Below are 23342 nucleotides of genomic sequence, written 5' to 3' on the forward strand. Positions count from 1 at the left end.
ATAACATACATGGATTAGTTCTTACTAGTTTACCCAATGATTTTAACATACATTGCTAACTGTTTTTTTACTAGGATATTAGGAAATGTCCAGTGAAAAACCTGGATAATCAATATTAAGACTTTAATGCACAGTTGAAGCAATCTGTACTCTAATTGTACATTCACAATCATTTACTTTCTGATTACATTTTGCAGGCAATATTAGAGAGCTCGAGGGAGATGTACTTAATGCAAATGTTTAACTCAAATTAATGCTAGTGGAAATTAAACACATACATCCACAGATGTTAATGGGCGATATTACTGTGAAACCTGAAAAGCAAAACTGTTGATTAAAACAAAACATTCACATTCACAGTGGTATGAGATGTTCTCAATATTTCATGTTTAATTGCTTATTAGTGTCCATGATGTTTTGTGCATTCTGCAGCCCCCAAAACAGCCAGTGACTGCTCTGCACAGGTACAGAGTTAACCATTGTGGTTTACTACAGCAACAGAGGCACCTGCAGCAGCACAGCTGTCCTGAATCTCCACATTCTAACAACCACCACACTGAGGAATCTCTGTTCTGAAAGCACAACCACCCAACAGGGCTCTCTCACCAGGCCCAGGACTCATCCCACCACGTTTCATTTATGCCAATGATGTCAAACCTCTGGGACTGGGCCAAAGCTTCCAGCTGGTGTTTGTTCCTCATGCTGTGGGCATCAGGGTAGAAACATTTCAGGTGTGGTACCTTGTGGCCAACACCTGGTGAAGCAGATTGAGGGATCCCATCAGGATCCTCAAGGTTTGGCACAAAATCCCATTGCTCACCACTGGGGAGCCTGCTTTTCTCCCTTTCCCCCTTCCAAGCTAGTTCAAAGATCTGTCAGCAAGCCCCATTGCTCCTGTGCTAGAACTCCTTTTCCATCTGAGAAAGGCTCATCCCATCAGGTGTCATCAGCAGGCCAGGTTTTGACAGATCATTCCCATGGTCAAAAACCCACATTTTTTCCATTGACACCAACCTCGAAGCCACAAATCAATGGAGCTGCCTGTTCCTATCAATGTTATTCCTTGCCTTCTGGAAGGATCAAGGAAATCACTCTCTGTGCTCCTGATCCCTTCACCAATTGTCCCAGGGCCTTGAAGTCTCTTTTGATTTGCCTCAGACTTCTCTTTATTGTTTTGTTGCTGCCAGTCTGAACAACCAATAGCAGACAGGAATCAGAGGGTCTTTCTAGGCTGAAATTCTCCAGTGATGTCCCTTACCTGAGCCCCTGAGAGACAGCAGACCTCCCCTGAGTGGGCAGGTCTGCACATGGGGCCCTCTGCTCCCCTTAGCAGGGAGGGAGTCTCCTATGAGGACCACCCTTCTCCTGCCAGCAGAGGAGGTTGTGATGCAGGGTCCAGGTGGTGCTGCTTTAGGAGGTCCCTCTGCCCCAGAAGGACCCTCAGCCACCTCATCAGTTGTTTGCCCTTCTTATTCCAGGCCTCACCCCTGTTATAGAAGGTGCCAGTCCTACTTGTCACAGGAGGAGGAGGAGGAACCTTCCTCCTGGTATGTGCAATAACCTGGTTCCATCCTTCCCCTGTAACAGAACCCTGACTGACAGTCCCTCCACTCATCACCCTGCTGGGCTCTGAGTCCACCTGCTCTGGGCTCTGACTCCACCTGCTTCTCCACTGCAGAGAGAGGGAGGTGATCACTCTACTCCACCCCAGGTTTGTCAGGCTCAGCTGTGTCCAGCTGTGGGGACCACAGCTGGGAGGGACACAGACTGGAGAGGATCCCAAGGAGGACCACAAAGGTGGTCAAGGACTGCAGAAGCCCCCTGAGGAGGAAGGAGTAAAGAGTGAGATCTCTCTGGGGTGAACAGAAGGCTCAGGGGCAATACCTCACAGTATTCCAAAACTTCCAGGGCTGCATGAAGAGGACAGAAGCTCTTTCCTCACAAGGAGCCACAGTAAGAAGACCAAGGGTAACAGACACCAGTTGTACTGAAACAGGTTTTATTTTCTTAGTAATTTTTTTTTTGTTTCAGTAAGAAGAGTAATCCAGTGGAACAACCTCCCCAGGGACATGGTGGAGCCTGACTCAATGGAGGTTTTTTGAGATGAGACTGAAATCCCCTGTGTGCCAGGGCAGTGCTACAGAATTGTTCCCTGGGGGAAAATGTTTTGAAAGGAAAGGTAAAATGAGCTATATTTGTATCAGCTAATACAGGTATGACAGAGCTGCTGGATTTACTAACAGAACTATATTATATATTGTTGCTGCTTTAGACTATCAGCACTCAGAACCAACAAAACACTTCATGTCAAAAATCAGGAGGTTTATTTTTTATGACTAGCATGCTATTAAAGCAATTTAACTACAATATAATTATCCCTGTTATTGTTTCCAATCAGAAAAGCTTATCAAGTTGAAAGCTGAAAACATTTCAAGACTTTCTAAAAGGGTTTTGTTTCCTTTTGGTTTGTCAGCCATGCTTGATTTCCTTTGCTGTAAAACAATAATTTAACCAAAATATGGAGTACTATCTCCATGTAAGAAAAACAGTTCATTTGTTATTGTTGTTTTTAATTAATGTTAAATACATGCAATTAAAATACTCTCATTAATTTCGAAGTTAATAAATTTCTCAGCTTCTTTCAAAAGTATCTGCTTTTATTTTGTATTTTCTTTTGTTTGCTAAACTTTGAAACATTAGAGGCTTTTAGCAGTGATTGCAATGTTTATGTACTTCAAAAGACAAATGCTGTACAGGATCAGAAGCAATCAGACATCTCCTTAGGCTAAATAAAAACCTAAAAGAAGAATGTTCACTGTAAAATGTAAATCTCCTATGGTACAAAAAGCACCAAAACAAATCCTAACCAGTTCAAAAATGCAGGTTCCTTTTGTATCCATCAAGGAATGAGAATGCTGCTTTATACAATTATGTGACAACACTGGGAATAAGGTTTTATTTAAATTAAAAAAACATGACACGGTATAGCTACGACATTAAATGTTGAAAATTTAATAGTAATTAAATTTTCAGCAAATTATTAAGAGAAATCAAGAGAGCACTTTAAGATGTTCCCCTACTTGCACATTTTTTCAATTTATCCTTTAACTAATTCTTAATATTTTTTTTAATTTCTTATCCTTTCTCTTTTGAAATCAAAGTAGTGCTGCAGCAAAGTCACAATGAGCCAAGTGCATCCAAACTGCCAGATCATCATCCCTGCTCTGCACATCCCAACTGTTTCTGTTTCAGCTGCTTATTGAGAATACACATCACCATAAACCCAACTGGAAAACGTGCATGCTCTTCTCAGGGTGAGGGGTTTCACCTTCCTCATAACCAGGTCCTCAGCAGGGGCACAGCCCGTTTTTGTTGGAAAGAGGAAACCACAGAGATTCTTGGAGAACTGGCCCTGCAGGCAGGCACAGTCCAGATAAACAAGGAACCAAGATAAAACATCCTGCAAATTTCTGAAGTTTTTACAATCAGCTCTGTTCCACAGTCACACAAATCTTTTTTGTGCTGACAGTGATGCCTCTGGTAAAAGTTATCATGCACGTGATAGGCACAAAAGCCACAAAAAGAATATTTGTAACTTAATCCAGGATTTAAACAAATTTCTAATCTTTTTCCAATGGCACAATTACCACACTGAAAGGCTTTATAATCTTTATAAAAAGAAAATTACTGATATTTCTAACAGGATTTAGAAACTTTTTCTTGGCGGACCAGTCCTTGAGTAAAAGGGACCAATCAGACAGTTCATCACTCTGAGTTTATGTTAAATCAGAATAGGAAAAGGAAAAACCACAACAGTGCATTTTCCTCAGGACACTGAAACTCTGGTGGCTGCCAAGCAGAGCGTGTCAGAACTAAGTCTTGCCTGAATTCTCTTTTCTTTGAGAAGGAAATAAAACTAGTTTATCTCTTCTGAAAAATCAGTATTACCATCTATGAGACTTTTGAGACTCTTTTGAATATGAAACTGTGCCTCAGAAAAAAAAATATTTGTTCCTTCAGAACGTGAGGCTAAAAGACTGGTTATCTCAAATAAAAGACAGCAATGTTCAGGTTTGCTTTCCTTCACCCCAAAAGATTCTCTAATTTAACAAAATAACAGAAAATACTGTAATTACTCTTACCTATTTTCTTATTTCGTTCTTCCCCACGACTGTGTGCAATAATTGGAGAATATATGAAGGGGCTTTTGGTTGACACATTCTGACCAAGTAAACTTTTCATTTTGTGAGGTCGGAGACTGGTTGGGAGGTTCAAGAGCTTCACAGATCTGCAGAGTAAAAAAATAGTTTCTAATTATTTCATTTATTCTATTTTGTAACAGGTGACTGTGTTAAAAAAGGACTGATAAATATGAAACACCAGTCTGAGAATAAGATACCTGAATTGGAACACCTGAAGCAAACATTTACAATAAAGGAAATAACACCAACCCAAGGAAACTGCATTATCAGAAAGCTCTCAGAAAACAATAACAAAGGAAAAAAAAATCTTCCTTAGAAACCAACAAAACCAAAACTATCCAGAACATTGATTTGAAATCCAGCTATTAATTTTTGAGTGCAGACTGAACCACAACTCCAGTGCAGAAAGCAGCCAAATATTGAACTTAAACCCAAACTAAAATCCAGACAAGATTTCACTGGGCAGCAAAAATAAAGAAACTTCTCCACAGTGAATAAAGCTGATTTTAATACAGTGAAAATGCAGAGTAGCTGCTGGAAAGAAGGAAATGTCCCAGAACTTTGAGTGGGTTTGTTAAACAACCAGAAAGCAATTACAAATAGAAAACAAATTATTTATTAGATTGCATCCCTGCTAGACCCAATTCCCTACCATGCCATGCAGGGAAATCAATGCTCTTCCAATGCTCAGGGGAAAGTAAAGACTAAATTTTAGGCAGAAGAACAAGCAATAAATTGGTGGATATTCAGTAAAATCAGCAGCATTCTATAAACCTGTAGGACACCTAATTACTTCAAATCAGGAACTCAGCACAGTAAAGAACAGATATGTCAGTATCACACTAATAGAAAGGAGACACACACAAGAAGCCAAGATAATGTGTTTCTGCTGAAAAATAATGAAGCTCTAAGAGTAACACTACACCGGCAAGTTCTCTCTATGAAACAAAACACCTGATAAGAAATTACTAAATAACACTAAAAGTAGGTTGAACAAGAAATGAATCCCATCCATGTGTTACATATTGGTGATACTTAGTGTCAGCATCAAAATCATATGTAAAATCACAGACAATGAGCCTGAGGAATAAGAAGGAAACTGTAAGAGACCCCTGATATTTCATATTTAAAACCTCTTCTGATAGAGTTTTTACAAATTAGAATGCAACTTAAAACTAAAATGTGAATTATACTCATTTGAGGAAACAAACACTGAATTTGATATAGATGTAATAAAAAGGAATTTTATTTGCTGTACAGAGGAAAGTGCTTTGGCTCCTTCATGGTTATTATATACGTACTGGTGGAAAACCTGGTTTACCTGAATGGATGACAGTTGAAGGAATGTTCCTCAAAAACATATCAGAGAGTTGTACCCTCACAGGTCAGACACAGAAGAGGACAGATTTTTATTTCCTTGGAGTGAAAAGCTCCAGTCATGTCCCCTGGCCTGACACCGCTGAATGCAAATGAGTGACAATTAAGAATTACTAACTGATTTCACTAGCTACCCAGAAGATCAAAATCCTGTATTTGGAAAATGTTAATTAAAAACAAACTTGCTTAGATGGGAAAGGAAAAATTTTATTTTAAGAAATCCCACTATACTAAGTAAACAGAGGGAAGGGAAAAAATGGCACTGAGTCAATTTGATGTAGTAACAAAAATATGTAAGGACTACTAAAAGCAGCAGTGGTAAAAAGAAGGAAAATTTTCTGCTTTTAAATCTATCAGTGAGACAATTACCTGTAACATAGGTAAATTATAAAAATGGGAATAGTGCATTTTTTATCTGAGAAAATACCAGATGATGATTTTATATTGAACATGAGTAATGGAATATAAAGATTTTGCCTTGCCAAATCTCTTCTATTGTTTTTAAAGTACTGGGGAGAAAAGGTAACACTGCCACTGTGCTCTTATTTCACTGTGGCATTTCCATGTCTGACAGCATTTTGATTAAGAAATCTGCATCCAAAACAAGCACCCCACATTAAATGGATTAAAACTCGTAGACCATGAAATGCCAACAGTAAATAGAAGTCATCCCCATCAGTAAATGTGTGTTTCTAGAGGGCTCTAACATGGATTGAATCATAAGCTGAGGTTATTTAACATTCATCAAAATGACATTTCCACACATTTATAATTGATGTCACAAAAATTAGCATGATTTAGCTCAGAGAGCTCTGCAGTCCAGCAGCACAGCTGGTTCCCAATGGGCTGGGCAGCTCTACAGCATCAGATCTGCTGGGCTGATGTAACCAGAGCCTTTATACCTGAATTCAACTAACATTTTATTGGAACACTAATTTTTATTATGATGGCTTTTATAGAAATTTTAACAGACAAGAAGGAGGAGGAGGAGAGGAGCAGTAGTTCTTAAATAAAGAATGATGCTTAAACAAAGTTGATGCTGGATTCCTCCCCCCATGGCAAAACAGAAGGAGCTATTCCCAATATTGCAAGCACAGCCAGGTCAAGACAAGCAGATTATGTAAGTGGATATGTTTGTCCCCTTCTCTGAGCATACAAAACATTTTAATTGACATTAAGTCTTTCCCACTGAAGTCTTGGGAATCTCTTGCCAGAGTTCTGACTGGCCTCTTCTTCCAGTCTCTTCTCCCAGGTAACAAGCAGCAGGATAAGAGGAAACAGCCTCATATTGCACCAGGGGAGGCTTAAATTTGATCTTAGAAGAATTTTCTTCATGGAAAGAGTTGTCAGGTTTTGGAAGGGGCTGCCCAGGGAGGTGGTGGAATCACCATCCCTGAAAGTGTTCAGAAAATGTGTGGAAGTGGCACAAGACAGGGTTGAATGGTGAACAAGGTGGCGGTGCTGGGTTGATGGCTGCACTTGGTCACCTCAAAGGTCTTCTCTAGTTTCAACTATACCATGGTTCTATGGTGCTATGTCTAAATCCATGACTCCCATGAAGGAGGATTCAATCAGCATTTGCCCCATTTTCTTCACTATTCAGGATACTTCTTCTGAATAGAAATATCTTTCCTTCAAAAAGAAAATATTTTCTTTCAGTCTTCTATTATTGACACCCACTGGCTACTTTCTCTAACTCACTCTAATGTCTCATGCCAGGCTTCAACCTGAACAAGTTATTATTCACTGGCCTGACTGCATGATGTGCCTGAATGGAACTGAGATTTAGAACAGGCCAGTGAAGGTGTCAGCATGAAAATGCAGCATCTGGAAAGGGAGAGGTACAAAAAGCACCATTTCCAGGTGAGTTCCAGGCTCTGTGGATGGAGACTGCATCCAACTCGTGGACATTCAGTATTGAAAAGATCAAGGATTCAACTAAAATCTCAGCTGCAGCAAAATAGCTTCCTTCAATTGAATAAGAAATTGTTGAAGGACAGTTCTTCAAAAAACAAAACTCCTCTCTTTCTGAAACTAAAGGTCACAAAGTATTTTCTGGTCAAAGGCTCTATTTTTGATCAAGAGCTTCTCAAAACAATTTGACATTTTGACATTTTTCCATGTTCCTGTGATCCACATGCATAAAGTGAGATGACTGCATCCTTTCAGTATCCTTTAAAATTTGACAGGTACTGTGAAAAAGTTAAAGATTGTGTTTTGGTCTTACTTCACAATAGGCAATTTGGTGAAAGGAACAGGAGGTAGCTTCAAACCATCTGGAAGAGTGATGACTTCCATTGTCCCAGGGCATTTTGCTGTGTAGCTTTCCAAGCTCTGTGTGACATCTTTCTTTTCTAGAAAATAAAATTGAAAAATAATTTCAAACTCACATTTAATTGAGACTACAGTCTTGTTTTTTACAAAATAACTCAACTGGCATGCCAACAATTTCTGCATTCAGTACTTGGATTTAAGTTCAAACTTGACAGATGGTTCAAATATAATTAAATGACCTTAAGCTAAAGTTTTCTAGATTTCTCAGAATTTTTCAAGTGCCAGTCTATACCTACTTTTTGTTAGGGTTTTTTATTGTCAAAATACAATTTTTTTGCAATTCCACCTATTAAATCTATATATCCAAACAAAACAATCAGCCTCACACATATTAAGGTTATTAATAATAGCATTGCATGGGAACAAGGACTGCTCTGAAACATTAGATTAAATAATATCAAAGGCAATGAAGAGAAACAAATTACTTTTGATGTTAACTTGTGTGAAAACTATTTAATCCTCAAAATAATTGTACTGTGTTATGCTACTAAATCATAACAGGAAAGAAAGATTTTCTTTGGTTTTGCTTAAAAATAGAAGAACATTCAAACAAATATGCATTATTTGGGTTATCTTCAAGAATGTACAATGATTGCATATTAGTTTTATCCAGTAATTATTTTCAACAATACATAAAATTGTGCAACCAGAAAAAAAAGGTCAATTTGGAAATATAAAACCTCAACGCAAAATTGTATTTAATCTTTATGGTGCCTTCCAACCCAAACCTTTCTACGATTCTATGATTCCCTGTTTCTCTGATGAAATGGAAGTCTGCAAACAGAGAAAAGCCTGGCAGTGTTTGTTTAGAGGGGAGAATGAGGCAGCTGAAGAAACCTATATTGTTTTAAAGAGAATATTCATAGACTGTTGGAAAGAACCATAAAATCCAACCCCCCTGCCATGGGCAGAGACACCTTCCACTGGACCAGGCTGTTCTATGGACGTGCTACCTACATAAATAATTATTCAATATTGAAACTGTATCTAGAAAACACTTGAAATATCAAAATACTCAATGATTAAACTAAATAGGAAAGGGGAGGGTGATAACAATTAGTATCAGTAGTAGCACTACCAGGAAAACCTGAGGTTATGGTACTGGGTTATGCAGCAAGGTTTTGGTAGCAAGGAGTGGCCTCTGGGAGAAGGCACCAGGGTATCTCCATGACAGAGCCCATTCCAGACAACCCCAAAACAAACCTGCTGCTGCCCAGAGCTCATATCTAAGAAAGGGTAAAAAATGCTGCATAGCAGCTGTGAGAGGGAGAAGTGAGAAAAATGTGAAAGAAACATATCCTGTAAACTGTGCCAAAAATACCAAAACCTGCCCAAAACACCATCTTGGGCCTTGAAAAGCACAAACATCCAGCAATGCTTGTGCTGCCCACACCAATCCAGCTCAGTCTGTGAATTCTACAGCCACAAGGAGTACACACTCCTTCAAAGCAAATCAACATTGATTGTAATCCCTTCACTATGGAATTAATGGCACATAACTGACAAATTGCCTTGCTCGTGTCTGTGTTTCACTGAACAGTCTCTTGAGCCATTCCCCACATTTTAATTGCCTGTAGGGAATGCTCCCAAAACCACATTAATTAGGCATCCATATAGACTCAGAGCAGCACAGCAGAGCCAGGAGTTGTAGTGGTTCAAGGCTGAGAATTACCATCAAAATTTCAGGTCATTTGCCATATTATGAACAAGGGCACATAGTGCAAGCAGAATCCACCGAGATGGAAATCTTCACAGCTACCAGGAATGGTGAAGGTAATGCTACAGCATCTGCTTAATTGTGCCTGAAACCAAAGGTCTGCCATCCCAGAGCACTGCCTTTCATTCCCTAGTGTGAAACACTGTCAGTTATTGTTCTCAAAGAAAGCAGGCTGCCATTTGCAAGAATTTGTTTACAGATTTTTGAGTCACGTGGTTATTTCCTGGTAGCAGCTCCCCACAGTTTCCGTGAGAAAAAAGCCAAACCAAACCATTTTTCTATGTTGATGTGGTGTGAAAGACAGCTTTAAACATGCTGCTGCCAGGCCAGCAGCTCAGTTCCTTTTCCTTAGCACCACATCTCAGCCAAGATGCTGAAGGAATCCACATCAGCAGGACAAAATGGGAAGCATTCACAATGCAAAAGAGCTGCCTAATCCTGCCCAAGAGCCACTTCTGAAAGCAAACACTGGAACCTTCTCCCTTGAGGAGCACCTCAGCTCCCTGACCTCTGTGTCTTAATGGTTGCCAAAAACCTGCTCCAGCCATTGCTGTTCTGAATTCTCACAGCTTTTGGCTGCCTGACATCCTGTTCTGACAGAACCTCCTGGGAGGAGCCACTGAACTCCTCAACCTCCCTCCTGACCTACAGTTAGGAGATTTCTGTGACTGTTATCACCAGCACTTGCCTTTTTGAAAAGTAGAGACAAAAACCAGCTGCTCTTGGAGGTCTTTACCCACCTGGTGCCTTCGTGCTCGTACAGGTCAGCAGGAAGGCAATCACCACTTGATCCTGTGACCCCTGAATTCACCTCAACAGCTTTAAAAGCCTGTCCTGCAGCTGGGAGCACTACTGGATACTTTTGTGTAGGTATTAGAGACTCATTTATTGAGCGAGGAGTGACAGCTTATTTTCTCATCTGGATTAACTATGTTCACAATTTTTTTCCCTTCACTTTCTCTCCAAACTCACTGAAAGACCAGGATGACAGAATAAACCAAATAAAGCTGAGCAAAGCCTCTGGCAGCACTGGCATGTGAGCACATTCTACTCATTTTGTTCAGTACAAACCCAGTGTATTTTCCCCATTTCATACCAAATTGGTTCTGACAACCAAAAATGTTGCAAGTCCACCCATACTCTTAGAATTTCATTGCTCAACTATTTAACCTCAACATAACAAGCATTGGTTTGGTGTCCAAGCTGCTTCAAACTTTCTTCTAGTATTAGAACATAAAAATCTGAGAGTTTCATATGCACAGTCAGAAACCATTAGTGATTGAAAGCTACTAAATGTGAAAAAGACAAGACTTTCTGCTCATTTCACAGTCCTGTGGAGCAGTATTTCACAATAATGGAGCCATTGAAAAATCAGACCAGGACAGGACAGAAGGTCATTTATAGACTAGCATTTTTAAGCACTTCAGTAACTGTGATTTAACAGTGTAACACAAGCAGTAGTTCATGTCTTGGCAGATAACACAGAAAATAAGAACACAATTGCTGTAACTGTGCTCTTGAATATTTGAAGAAATTTTAAAATAGCTGTACTCGGGTTCAATCACTACCCACTGAACACTAAGGCAAAGAATAAAAACACAACATTTATTCTTTGGCAACAATTGGTTGATGTTGTGTTGATCAAGTCACAGTGTCCCCTGCAGAACAATCAGAACAAACAGCCAGGTGGAACAAAGAAAGGGAACATTTCCTGTCTGACCCACCAGTCCCACTGGAACAACTTCATTTCCTTATGGAGCTCACTAAAATATTGAAAACAAATAGCTCAACACCTTCTGACTCCAATTTTACCTCAGTGATAGGCCCAGAATAAACATTTTAATAAAAACCCTCATTGCCCATGGTGGTTTGCGCTGGCTGAGCTTTCTCCTTCTCCCTTGAAGACATCAAATAATGGACACAAAGGAGAAGTCTGAGGAGAGTTCCTGCAGCAGTCCTGGCCCAAGGTTCTCAGGACAGACTCAAACATCTTCTTAATGAGTTAACAGTAATATATAACAAGACAGAAAAGTCAGTCTGATGACAGGAAAAAAAACAAGAGAAAAAGCAGTTTTTGCACCCATAAACATAGATATGGCCTTCCAGTGCCTGAAGGGAATGTACAAGAAAGATGGAAAGAGACTTTTTACAAGAGCGTGTAGCGAGAGGATAAGGGGAAATGGATTCAGACTGACAGAGGGCAGGTTTAGCTTAGATATTAGGAAAAAAAAATATTTTCTGAGGCTGGTAAGGCTCTGGCACAGGTTGCCCAGAGAAGCTATGGCTGCCCCCATCCCTGGAAGTGTTCAAGACCAGGTTGAATGGGACTTGGAGGAACCTGGGATAGTGGAAGGTGTCCCTGCCCACAGCAGAGATGATAACTTTAAGGTTGCTTCCAACTCAGACTGTGATACTTCCTTCACACATCCACACAAAATGAGAATTGCTTGGTGAGCCCTAGGGAAGAAAGTCCATGTCTGCTTCCAGGGGAATCTTCAGTCTCACTCTGCCATGAAAATGCAGTGTACTTTTTAAACTAAAGAATTTCAAAAAGGCCACTGTCAGAACCCAGGACATCCCTCTGGATGCCCTGGATGGCTCAAAGCCCTGGCACAGGTTCCTGGCAGGAAGCCAAAGACCCCTGTGGCTTTGAGTTCGACCCATGGAGCAAATTACCAACCTTATATGAAGAATTACAAAAGAATTGTGACATGAAGAGTCACAAAAGTTTAGATAGCATAACAGTAGTTGTCACAGGGTGAAAGGTGGAATTTTGAAGAACTTTACTATGGGAGTCTAGGGACAAGATGGAGGCATCTGGGCATTGTCCTGTCCTTCTTCCTTCTTCTTCCTAGCCTCCATCTTCTTGGTGAAGGTGGCACTTTGGGATTGGTGTAGAGTAGAAAGTCACTGTCCAGCATAGGTGATAGGTATCGGAAAATAACTGTAAATATCGAGTACGTAGTTTGTAGTATAAAAGACAACACCAGTCCCGTGGGTGGGGAGTGTGCCTCAGACTGACCAGCCGAACAGATCTCGGCGAGCCAGACAGAAAATGTTTTAGATAAAAAATAATAAACAACCTTGAAAACGCGAGCCAAAGACTCCTGATCAGTTCTTCGACAGCTGGTTTGGGGAGAACAGACTTTCAACACACCTTGGGATCATCTCACAACCAGAGAGAAAATCCCGAGAAGCCACAAAATACATTAAGACCCTCACAAAAGCTGCAGTAGGAATTGATTATTCACCATTCACAGACAGCAACCACCTCTTACTCTGCAGTTAATCACAGATTGCAGGGGGTGTGCAAAGCTCCTCAGCCTTTCAGGCAGTGCCTGGGCTCTGCTTTGGGCAGGGATCACCACATTTGTGTATTCAGGGCATCCCCCTTCCCCAAGCACAACCAGGCCAGAGGTGTGAGCAAAGCACCTGGGCAGGACCTGCAGGATCAATCCACGCCTGCAAAACCAGGGCTGGAACTGAGCACAGCCGAGCTCCTCTCCCTGCAGGCAGCACCCTCTTCTCCACCCCGTTAACTCTGACAGGGACTGGGTGATGGCACTTTCTACAGTAAAAAACAGCACCAATAATATTTTTTCTGAAAAATACATGCAGCAGGTAAACACAACTTCAGACTGCTCAGAAGACTCATACTTGAACAAGCGGCTTTGACAGCAACACAGGAACCCTGAGTGTTCATCCCACTACTGCAATGAATGTCTGTGTTCCCCACAGACTCCAAAGCTGTCCTTAGGGAGAAAGGCACTGGCAGCCACCAGAGAGCATGAATCCCATTTCTTTAAGAAATCAAGCAACATAGATCTCTAAATAACCACAGCAGAGACTAATAAAATTCACTGTTTGACAAAGAAAAGAGCAGAAACTAGAAGAAAATAATTAATCTATGCTATGAGAGTTAGACCTGCTTTCATGAACAGAGCATCATGAACTATATCAGAGACTGACTCCACCCACACAAAGGATTCAGTTATTTGCTCTGTAATAGCTCATCTCTGAAAAACAAGTTCTCAATTTACTACTAACTTTGTAGGAAAGGGGAAGAAAATAATATTTTAGACACAAATAAATATAGCTGTCTTTTAGAAGCAGAATGTTTTCCACTTCTAAAAAGACTGCCACAGAAGAGGAAGAGAGTACTAAACACATCACAGTCTTCCATTACAAGGGTTTTAATAATTGTATAAAATGTACACACATGAAGTCCCAGCCAGTTTGCACCAAAATATTTCTATTTAAAACCTGACTTTAAAAAGTCAGCATAGCTGAAGACAGTTCATAAAGACACCATTAAAATTTCAGTGTCTGGCTCTCCTCCATATCTCGGAACTTCAGATGTCTGCATACTTTCAATACTAAGAAAATACATTTTGTACACATAAAATCAGTATATAAACCACTGAAATCAATACTCCTACCTTTACAAAAAGTGAAGTAAATTAGACATAGATAACTTTTATAACAATAAATGAACTCAGGACTGCTGTAAAGCTGCTTATGGGCAATGCAGGTTTTGTAAATATTCCCAGATACAAGGGTGTAACTGTTAAACACATCTGATTCTGGATTTTATGTGGAAGAAGCAGAGGCAGAGGATGACAAAAACACCACATTGATTTCTGCAGAACATTTTCCCCAATATACTGTTATACAACATCACAGGGATTTGGCCAGAAAGGTTAATCAGGATTCAAAATTTCAATGTCTCCACTAGTGATCTAAACTTGCTTCAGAATAGGATGGTTTAATTGCTGAAAAAACTGGGAAACTGTCTGAAAACTTAAAATGAAGACATGTCAGCTCTCTCTCCTAATGTACAATTGAGTTTTCCCATCCCTCTGTAAAAACATCTCTTCAGTGTCACTCCTACCCCACTCATCTTCCCTTGGCACATCCAATCACACTCAATGGACATCATATGGGGAGTTCACTGAGGTACATGGATGATCCATTTTTAAACATGGATATTTCTTTTTCCATATAAACTGCCAATTTCAACAGCAGCCTTGACAGTGCTTTAATTTGAATTTAGGGCGAGAGAGCAGTATTGAGTCTGTTAAATGTCATATAAAATATATTTGAATTTTAGTAATATAGCACCTCCTAAAATAGCCTCCTTTGGTACAAAAAAAATTAGCACTTAATAATACAGCACAAATTCTTCATGTCTTCATCTGTCCAAATGAAGTAGCTCTACCCCAAAGGAATTTTTTTTCCTGGAATAAAAACCTTGCAATGTGCCTCCATTTGCACACCTGTATCTTTTCCCTCAATAATTGAGGGAAATCACACTGCTTCAAGATCAGAGGTACCTACATGAAGACAGCAATTTTAGGCTAAAGCTCAAAGACTTCATTTTGTTCATGAGTGACCTTAAAAAATTAATAGGAAATTTTCACCATAAAAAAGCACTATTTTACTGTAACTATTGATCTGCTGATCATAGCCTAAGAATTTGGCTATGGCATTGGCTGGAGTTTTTGTCTGTACCTCACTGACACACAAGTCTAAGCAAAGACAAATCATGTGTGAAACTTTCAGGCTGGTCTGTAATGCCAAATATTTGATTCACAGTGCATTATTTTTGTCATATAACATATGAGTTAAAAATTTGTTGTGTTTGATATTTAGTGCTATGCAAATGATTTTAAACCTTTTATTCCTGTTACTAGTTTACTCCATTTCATTCAAACTTCCAAAAAAAAAATCAAAGTCTAAAAGACATTTACTTCAGGTAAATAAACTACACCCTCTTAATAAAGCAGTTTGTGCAAAGTTATTAAATAAGCTGGCTTGTCTCTATAAAACACAAATTCCAGGGAGACATTCTAAAAGTGGGGAGTTAAAAAAAGCAGGAAGAAGTGTAGCAGGAACACAACAGTGCTAAAGTTTGTTAGCACAGAACTGATGAAAACACAGAAGCAGATGAAAAGCAGCAGAAGTCACAGTACCATGATGAATAAGACTTAACTGGCTTCTAAGGAGTCTCCTTCTACTTCAAATAAAATCTCCCAGGTCTTTTATTCCAACCCATCAGAAAGCATTTGCATTTGGGCTTTTTTAATATATTCATTCTTAGACCACACTGTGCCACTGCTATACATCAAACACACAAGGTGACAAGTCTGTTTAATTACATTTTTATACATATATATACACACATACACTTATTTATACATAAGTACACAGGCAAGATATGGCATTAAGCTGAAGCTGTGAAATATTTCAAAGTAATGGCTAAGAACTACCCAGGCTGCTATAAATATTCCCTGGTAATTATACTGTAGATTTCCATCTTCATCCTGAAATCAGTTAATTTGAATATTGCAAGACCAACCAAAGTAACTCCCTTTTGAAAGGTTTATTGGTTGGGCAATACCAACTTGCAGGTACTTTGTCAGCTAAAATACAACCCAGTGCATTAAAACCAGTTCACCAGTGTCAGTTAAGTGAACCTCACTCCAACTCTGAAGTTTACATCAAGTTTTAATTTGCACTAAACTCTCTGTTCAGTCTGATTAAAGCATCATTCTTTTTAGCCCTTGCAATCAGTAACATTTACCTTTCCAAAAATGAATTTACACACTACAGATGTTCTAGGAGAAATGCTGCCCTAATTTAAATGCAATTTAAAGTATATTAAGCATTGCAGCACAAAAGAGAAGCTACAGAGCAAAGCAGTTGTGCCTTTATTGCACAGCTTTGGGGATTACCTGTGACAGCACTAGCAGAATCTGGAAGAGCAGGATTCCAACACAGAATCTCTTATCCTCCACTATCATTACCATCAAGTCTACTCCAGAAATTCTAAATAACCTCGGTTTGATAACAAATTGTGATATTGTCACTTTTGCCAGTTTCCTAATAGCTGACATCTGTTTTGACAAGTGCTGCTTTGGGCTGGGGTAGAGTTAATTTCCTTGACAGGAGCTGGGCTGGGGCTGTGTTTTGGGATTTGTGCTGAAAAGTGTTGGTAATACAGGGATGATTTGGTTATTGCTGAGCACATGACTGGGAATCTCTTTCTTCAATACCCTAAACTCATTCACTTATTGTTTCTGTCTCTTCTAATCATTAATGAACCAATGTACCCATAAATGTTTTTGATTTGTTTTTTTTTTTTTTTTTAATTCAGGAATACTATATCAACTAAATCACACACATTTAAATGCTCCATCATTCCTTGAAAATAAATCATGCTTCAAAGATATTTCAACCTCTTCCTATTAAATCACAATTATCCACACACCTACTGTTATTTACTAGAGCTTCTTATAATGCAGCCAGTACTGACGCCAAATATATTGAACTCCAGAGGGGTTCAAAGGATGGAATTTGGTTTACCTCACTTCAAGAGAAGTATCCACGACCAGGGTCACTTAGTCAGTACTGAGACAGCCATAGATGTGTAAGGGGAGTGATAAATCTTGTAAAAAGAATCACTGCTGTGGCCAGGGTCACTAGGAAGACTGTGACATAGATATATCAGTTGGAAGAACTTCCATCCCTCTTGAACTCTTAAAAAATACAGCAATGCACTTGCCATTTGTAATTTTAAAGTGAGGATAAAAACACTTTAAGAAATTAACTGCAACTGTAATTCAGCTGTTTAAAATTAAAATGCTTTTAGTGCCTTTGAACCTTATCTGGTACCTGAAATTTATTGCTGTTCATTTTACAGTTCAGATCACTCCCCACCATAAACCACCTCTAATTACATTTCAAAATAATTTCACAAATTTATTCTCTGTAGAGGAAGGACCAGCCTTGGAATCTTCTTTCCTAAACAGAAAACCTTGATCCAAATGGTCTGATACAGCTCCCTGAGTGTCCCTTTCCATACCTCAATTATCTTTCAGTTTTTCATGAGTTGAGCAAGTTACACCTCAAAATCTTTTCTGGGCTTATGTCTTTATTTGTAATATTTATAATCTTGTTTCCTCTAACCTAAATATGAAAACAGGAGAAAAAAAAAGAAGAGCAGCATTATGAAAATAGGCAGGAGAAATGGCAAACAGAGGGGAGAAATGGTGAGCAATCAGCTCAAACTGAAATGTGCTGAAACTCTCAACAACTTTGGCTACAGCTCTGAAAACTTGGGGAAATCAGAAAGTCACAGCAAGATTTGAACAAGAGAACAGGAGGCAGTGAGGTGAACAGAGTCACAAGCTGCTCCAGCAGTCCCTCAAAAAAATATGCCATTTTAAATTATTCCATGCCCAAAAGTTCTTTATAGGCTCACAGGTTATTCTTATCCCCTGCCCCAGTGAAATTCATTTAGCCCAATCTCTAAATCTTGGTGGGGAGGTATAACCCACCAAGTGCCTCTGCAGCTTCACTTCATTTTCCCAGGTTTGGATGGAAATTCAGGACAACATTACATTTTTAAGTAAAGACCCTTAGAAACCAAGTCTGGTCCTTATTGCTGCTTGGCAGGAGGGCTACAAAGGGTTAAAGTAATTTCCACATTCATTTGTGGCCTAGCTGTCAATTTTCAGGAGCCCGGTTTAATATTCTTCCTTATTTTCCATACTTCCACATACCAATTTGAAATTTAAATGACACTGAGGGAATGCATATGCAATCTGTTCTATAAATAAAAATGTCTAAAATACTGCATAATTTCCTCTTTCAAAATGCAAGATAGAAAGACATATTTTAAGAGTTGTAAGACACCACGTCTGACATCACCAAATTATACTTAGTCCAGGCTTAACCATAATTTCTGAAGATAAACAAGGTTTCGGGTTTCTTTCTTAGATCAAGCTCATCACTTCTTTGCAGAAGGCACAACCTCACCCTGCCAGCTGACATCTCACCTGAGCACAGCAGGCTTGAAAGGAAAAGGTTCCAAAAGTGCTCTCAGATTAATGGTGTGAAGTCCCTCAGCTACCAACAAGTCCAAGCTGTCAAGGCAAGCAAGGTGGGCTGCCCAGGAAACACTGACAAGTCCAACCCAACTCATCTACAGGATAATGGGAACTGAAACAGCATTCAGCAGAAATTTTGGCAGAAATTCTTCACTAGTTACAATGATCTCAGTACAGACTGAGAATAAACATCTTTAGCAGTATCTGACGATTTAAGAAACAACCACTCAGAGGAAGGACAGACACAGCAGGATATTCTGGGAAGTTCTCTCCATCACCTACTGTCAGCTCAAGAACAAAGACATCCAAAGCCCTGGTCAACAGATGAAAAATTACTTCTGCATGTTTCATGCAGAATCATCATAGAGTCAGTAGTTTAATTCATTAAGCACATGACAGAGCAGTGGAGAGCTCAGATGTGAAGGCAGTCACCTCACCAGGAGGCTGGAAAGAATTCAAGTGCAGCAACAATAACCATAGGACAGGAAGATCTTGGCAGAGATTTTCCTACACTATGGTGGGTGAGAAAACCTCACCTCAGCACATCAAGATCCCTGCCACCAGAAGCAAACAGCATGAATCCTGAAATCCTGGAAACCTGCTGAATGTCTGAAAGAACATGAACTTACAGGGGTGAGGGACTGTTCTGATCTGCTCAAGAGAAACAAGTTTTGTCTTGATCCACAATGCAGGAAGGAATTACGTTCTGAACATACCCAAAAAGAAGATTAAAACACAAATGAGGTTAAATGTTGGGATCCAAAGTGATAACTCAACTTCATTTCTTTGTAGAGGAGGAAAGAAGGAGAAAATAGGAAGCAGGAGAATGCCAGCAATGATGACGAGAAGCACAGGAGAGGGTTACCCCCACCAAGGCTCCAGCACTGCTCACAGTGCTATGGGAGATCTCCCTGGGTGCCAAGGAGTGTTCCCTGGGATCCCTCCCAGAGCTGCCCAGCCAGGGAGCAGAGCCAGAGCAGCAGCACCAGTGGGGTGGAGCAGCCAGGACAGCAAAGCTTCCAACACTTTGTAGACCTCACAGATTTTTGGCCGGTTGGGCACTTGCTTAGAGAGGATTTTGTGAGTGGCAACCTCACATCCACCTCCCAGTAACACAAAATCACTGGTGACCTTTATCTCTGCTCCCCTAAAATCCATTGGCTGTTCCTCAGTACCCAGGCCAAGCCCACCTGATGTTCCCAAAGTTCATTGCTCCCTTCCCTAACTGATCAACATCAAGGTCTTTCAGTGGTCTTCAAAGAGGTGCCTCATTTTCTAAAAGAAAGCAGTTCAAAGCTTTCACTTTCAAACCTCAAATCTTCCAAGAGGCAATGGAGAAACATTCCCAACTCTACTCGTTCACCACAGGACTGCCTGGTGAGTGGACAGTCACATTTCCTTAGGAGCTGTTTCCAAAGAGTTCTGTGTTTAGAGAGGCCCTAACAGATGAACCAACTCAGAATTATTTGCACTCAATGCAAGTCACAGCCCTTTAAAGAAATATGAATATTACCAGTGAAGAGCCACAGTAAAATAATGGCATTTTTTCCAAATATCTGACATTGCTGAATTGAAATTCACTGAGCTGTACAAGCAGTTTTGTTTCAAAAAGCATTAGGCAAAAGATAGGTTCAATTCCAAGCAACTTTGCAACTGCATATTTTAATTCTTATTTAAAGAAAGTGATTCTTAAGGGCTTGTTACCATTAAAACATAATAGCTTGAGATTAGAGGTTTTACACAGAATTTAGTACCTCTTTTTGCTTAGCAGTAGACTGCATTTTACATATTTATGCAACTGAACAGCTTAATTTTAAATCAAACTTTTAGCTTCCACGTCGTTAAAATAGTGACTGACATCTCCCATTTACTTGATGATACTCTTTATTTAGATTTGCCAGTCTGCATGGTTGGAGATTCAAGTAAATTCAAGTAAACATAGACAAGCTGTATTTTAAAATGTGTGATTCAATTCAAACATTAAATTTTGTTTTAAACACAAACCAGTTTTGACTATGCATTTGTGTTCCATTAATAGAAGCAAGAGTTTCTAATTAATAAATCTAGATTTCATTGGAACAAATAAATCTCAGCAGCTGAACTTCTAATTGGAGAATAAATCAGTATCTCAGCTTCAACTGAACTAGTAAATGAACAGAATTAAATTAAAAAACGAGAAAATGTTCCTTTTCTGTGTCTAGAGGCAGCTAATCCTGAGAGAAAAAGGGTTAGAAGGTCAAGTTCCAGAGCCAAATGTTTAGCTGGTAACTTCCTCTCAGCTTAAGAGTTTTCTATTTATTCTAATTTTAAAAATTATCTGCAAACTACCCAAACTTTAAAGCTTCCTACAAGAACAGGATTTAGCAGATAGTCAGTAACAAGCTTTAAAAATATGAAGTTTATTTAGGAAAGAACACATTCAAGTCAAAACTGACTTTTCACAAGAGTGAGTTTTCTTCCACTCTTAGGAATTGGTGACTGTCTATGCAGCATAGAAAAATAGTAAATTCTGAGCACTCTTGAACTCCAACACCACTGCATTAATTCTGTTTTCTAATTAAACCTTCAATTGATTGACAAAACCTGGAAATTTCAGTCATGTGGCATCAGAGAGGAACACTAATGATACCTTTTTACCAGTTTATAAGGGAACAGCTCACAGTAATTAAAACTGTAACCTCATCCTCTGCCTTCAATTCTCTTGCTTCTGTCCTTTACTACAGCTCTACATTGAAGAAGGTTTGTTGGTTTATTTTTCCTTAATATCCCAATATTTTTAGAAGACCTATACATTTTAAGTAATTTTCTATGCTAAATGGACTCTTGAACAAAATCAGGTTGGACTTGATGATCTTGGAGGCTTTTTGCAACCTTAACGATTCTGTGGTCACACAATACCAATCTCAGCTGGGTTACCAAAAAAAATACAGGCCAGAAATACACTCCTGGCGTTTCTTATCAATAAAAGACACCAAACTCAACAGCAAGTTCTATTTTGGATGGTTTTAGGAGAGAAGGAAAGAAAAATATTCAACTGTTTTTCAAACACATAGGAGAATATTTCGTTTGATTTTTTTAAAGGCACTAAACATCACAGTTATCCCAGGCCTTATGAAGCTGGAAGGTTTACTCAGACATAAAATGTCTGAAGGCAAAGAACACACAAGTTTCTTGTCTTTAAGAATCCAAACCTTTTAGGATTAGGGATTAACAACATCACATGCGGAAATGCAGAGTGGAGGAGTTTAAAACCTTGTCTTCAGCACAACTTTCCATACATATATCAACAAAGCTTCACTGTAAGTCCTGGAAAACCCAAGGACCTTTTGACAGCAAATAAGATCTACAGGCAGAAAGAAAATTTATTCCAGTTTATCAACTCCTCTCCTTCCTCCAGCACTGATTTGAGCCACTAAACAGAGGGAATAAAGCAGGCAAATACCTAAAGTTTGCCAACAAAGTTCTTTGCTGCAGAAGTCACTAAGGGGAGACATTTGGCCATAACTAAAGAAGAAAAAAAAAAAAAATAAAATTTAAAAAAAAATTTAAAAAAAGCCAACCTATACTTTTTCACTTCCATCCTCATTATTGAAAACAAAGGAATAACTGGAAAAAAATGCATTTTTTACCTGGCTTACTGAGAAGCAAAACTAAATTTTAAAATCTTTTAGCACTCATTAAGATCATTGGTCTCATTAAGCTGGGTGATAAACAAGTCACTATGGAATATTTTTCTTAAGAAACATAACACAAAATAACAGTTGTCACTTTTGGCTTTTTCAGGTGATTCTGTAAATGTTACATGGTCCTACCCCACAGAAGGGTCCTCACACACATCATTCCCATTGCTGAAAATCATCCATAGACACACTCATTGCATTGTTAACCTCTGACAGGCTAAATCCTGTTAAAATATATTGCTGAATTTTATTTATTTGACTGTGGGTCAGAAGAAAGTGCAAATATCTGCTTTTTTTAATAGTCCTACCTTGGTCAGAAAGGAAATCCAGCATGGTCTGGAGCAGGAAGGAGAGATGCCTGACACACAGGGCAGGATTGCCCATCCTCCTGGAAGCATAGACCAGCTCATGGAGCAGACGCATCTGCACTGCAGCCCATCCCCTGTGAGTTCCTGGGGAAAATGCAGGTAATATATAATCATTATATTTAATGTATTGTAAAGGTGGAAATCATCACAAACACATTGGTTTTGGTTTTCTTCCTATGCTAAGGAGGAATTTTATGGCACTTACACCAATCACCCAATGGTTGTTACAAAATCCAACGCTTGTACTCAACACAAAAAATAGGATTGTTGTATTTGCTTGAATACCTAAACATGAAATCAAGTTTTGTTTTATATGCGTGTCTGTCGACAAATAAATGTACAATTAAAATTCTGAAGACAAAGTTAACATTTCCCAAAAACCAAAATAATACACAAAACATTTAAAGTTTTATATTTTTTTAATTCTCTGGACAATGCACATGAGATTTCATACAGAAATTGAAATCAGAGAATCACAGAATGGTTTGGATTGGAAAGGACCTTAAAGATCATCTATTTCCAACTCCCTGCCACAGGCAGGGACACCTTCCCCTAGACCAGGTGGCTTAAAGCCCCATCCAACCTGGCATTGGACACTTCCAGGGATGGGGCAGCCACAGCTTCTCTGAGCAACCTGTGCCAGGGCCTCACCACCCTCACAGTAAAGAATTTCTTCATAATATCCACATATTTAAACCTACTCTTTCAGTTTGAAGCCATTTCTCCTTGTATTGTCACTCCATGCCCTTGTAAAGAAAAAAAAAAACTGCCCA

General features: G+C 39.2%; 1 protein-coding gene across 3 annotated transcripts in view; it reads right to left on the reverse strand.

The window, feature by feature from the left end:
- TRAPPC9 (trafficking protein particle complex subunit 9) overlaps positions 1-23342 on the reverse strand; it is a 431865-nt gene that overhangs the window by 392464 nt on the left and 16059 nt on the right. For all 3 annotated transcript variants that reach the window (XM_041420836.1, XM_041420834.1, XM_041420837.1), the window contains 3 exons: positions 22510-22653; positions 7807-7933; positions 4143-4288 (listed from right to left, as the gene is read on the reverse strand). In XM_041420836.1, the coding sequence (XP_041276770.1) occupies positions 4143-4288; positions 7807-7933; positions 22510-22653 (417 nt within the window). The remainder of the gene's footprint in view (positions 1-4142; positions 4289-7806; positions 7934-22509; positions 22654-23342) is intronic.

Source organism: Onychostruthus taczanowskii, unplaced genomic scaffold, assembly GCF_017590055.1.
Source record: "Onychostruthus taczanowskii isolate IOZ18803 unplaced genomic scaffold, ASM1759005v1 scaffold66, whole genome shotgun sequence".
NCBI classification, from domain to species: Eukaryota; Metazoa; Chordata; class Aves; order Passeriformes; family Passeridae; genus Onychostruthus; species Onychostruthus taczanowskii.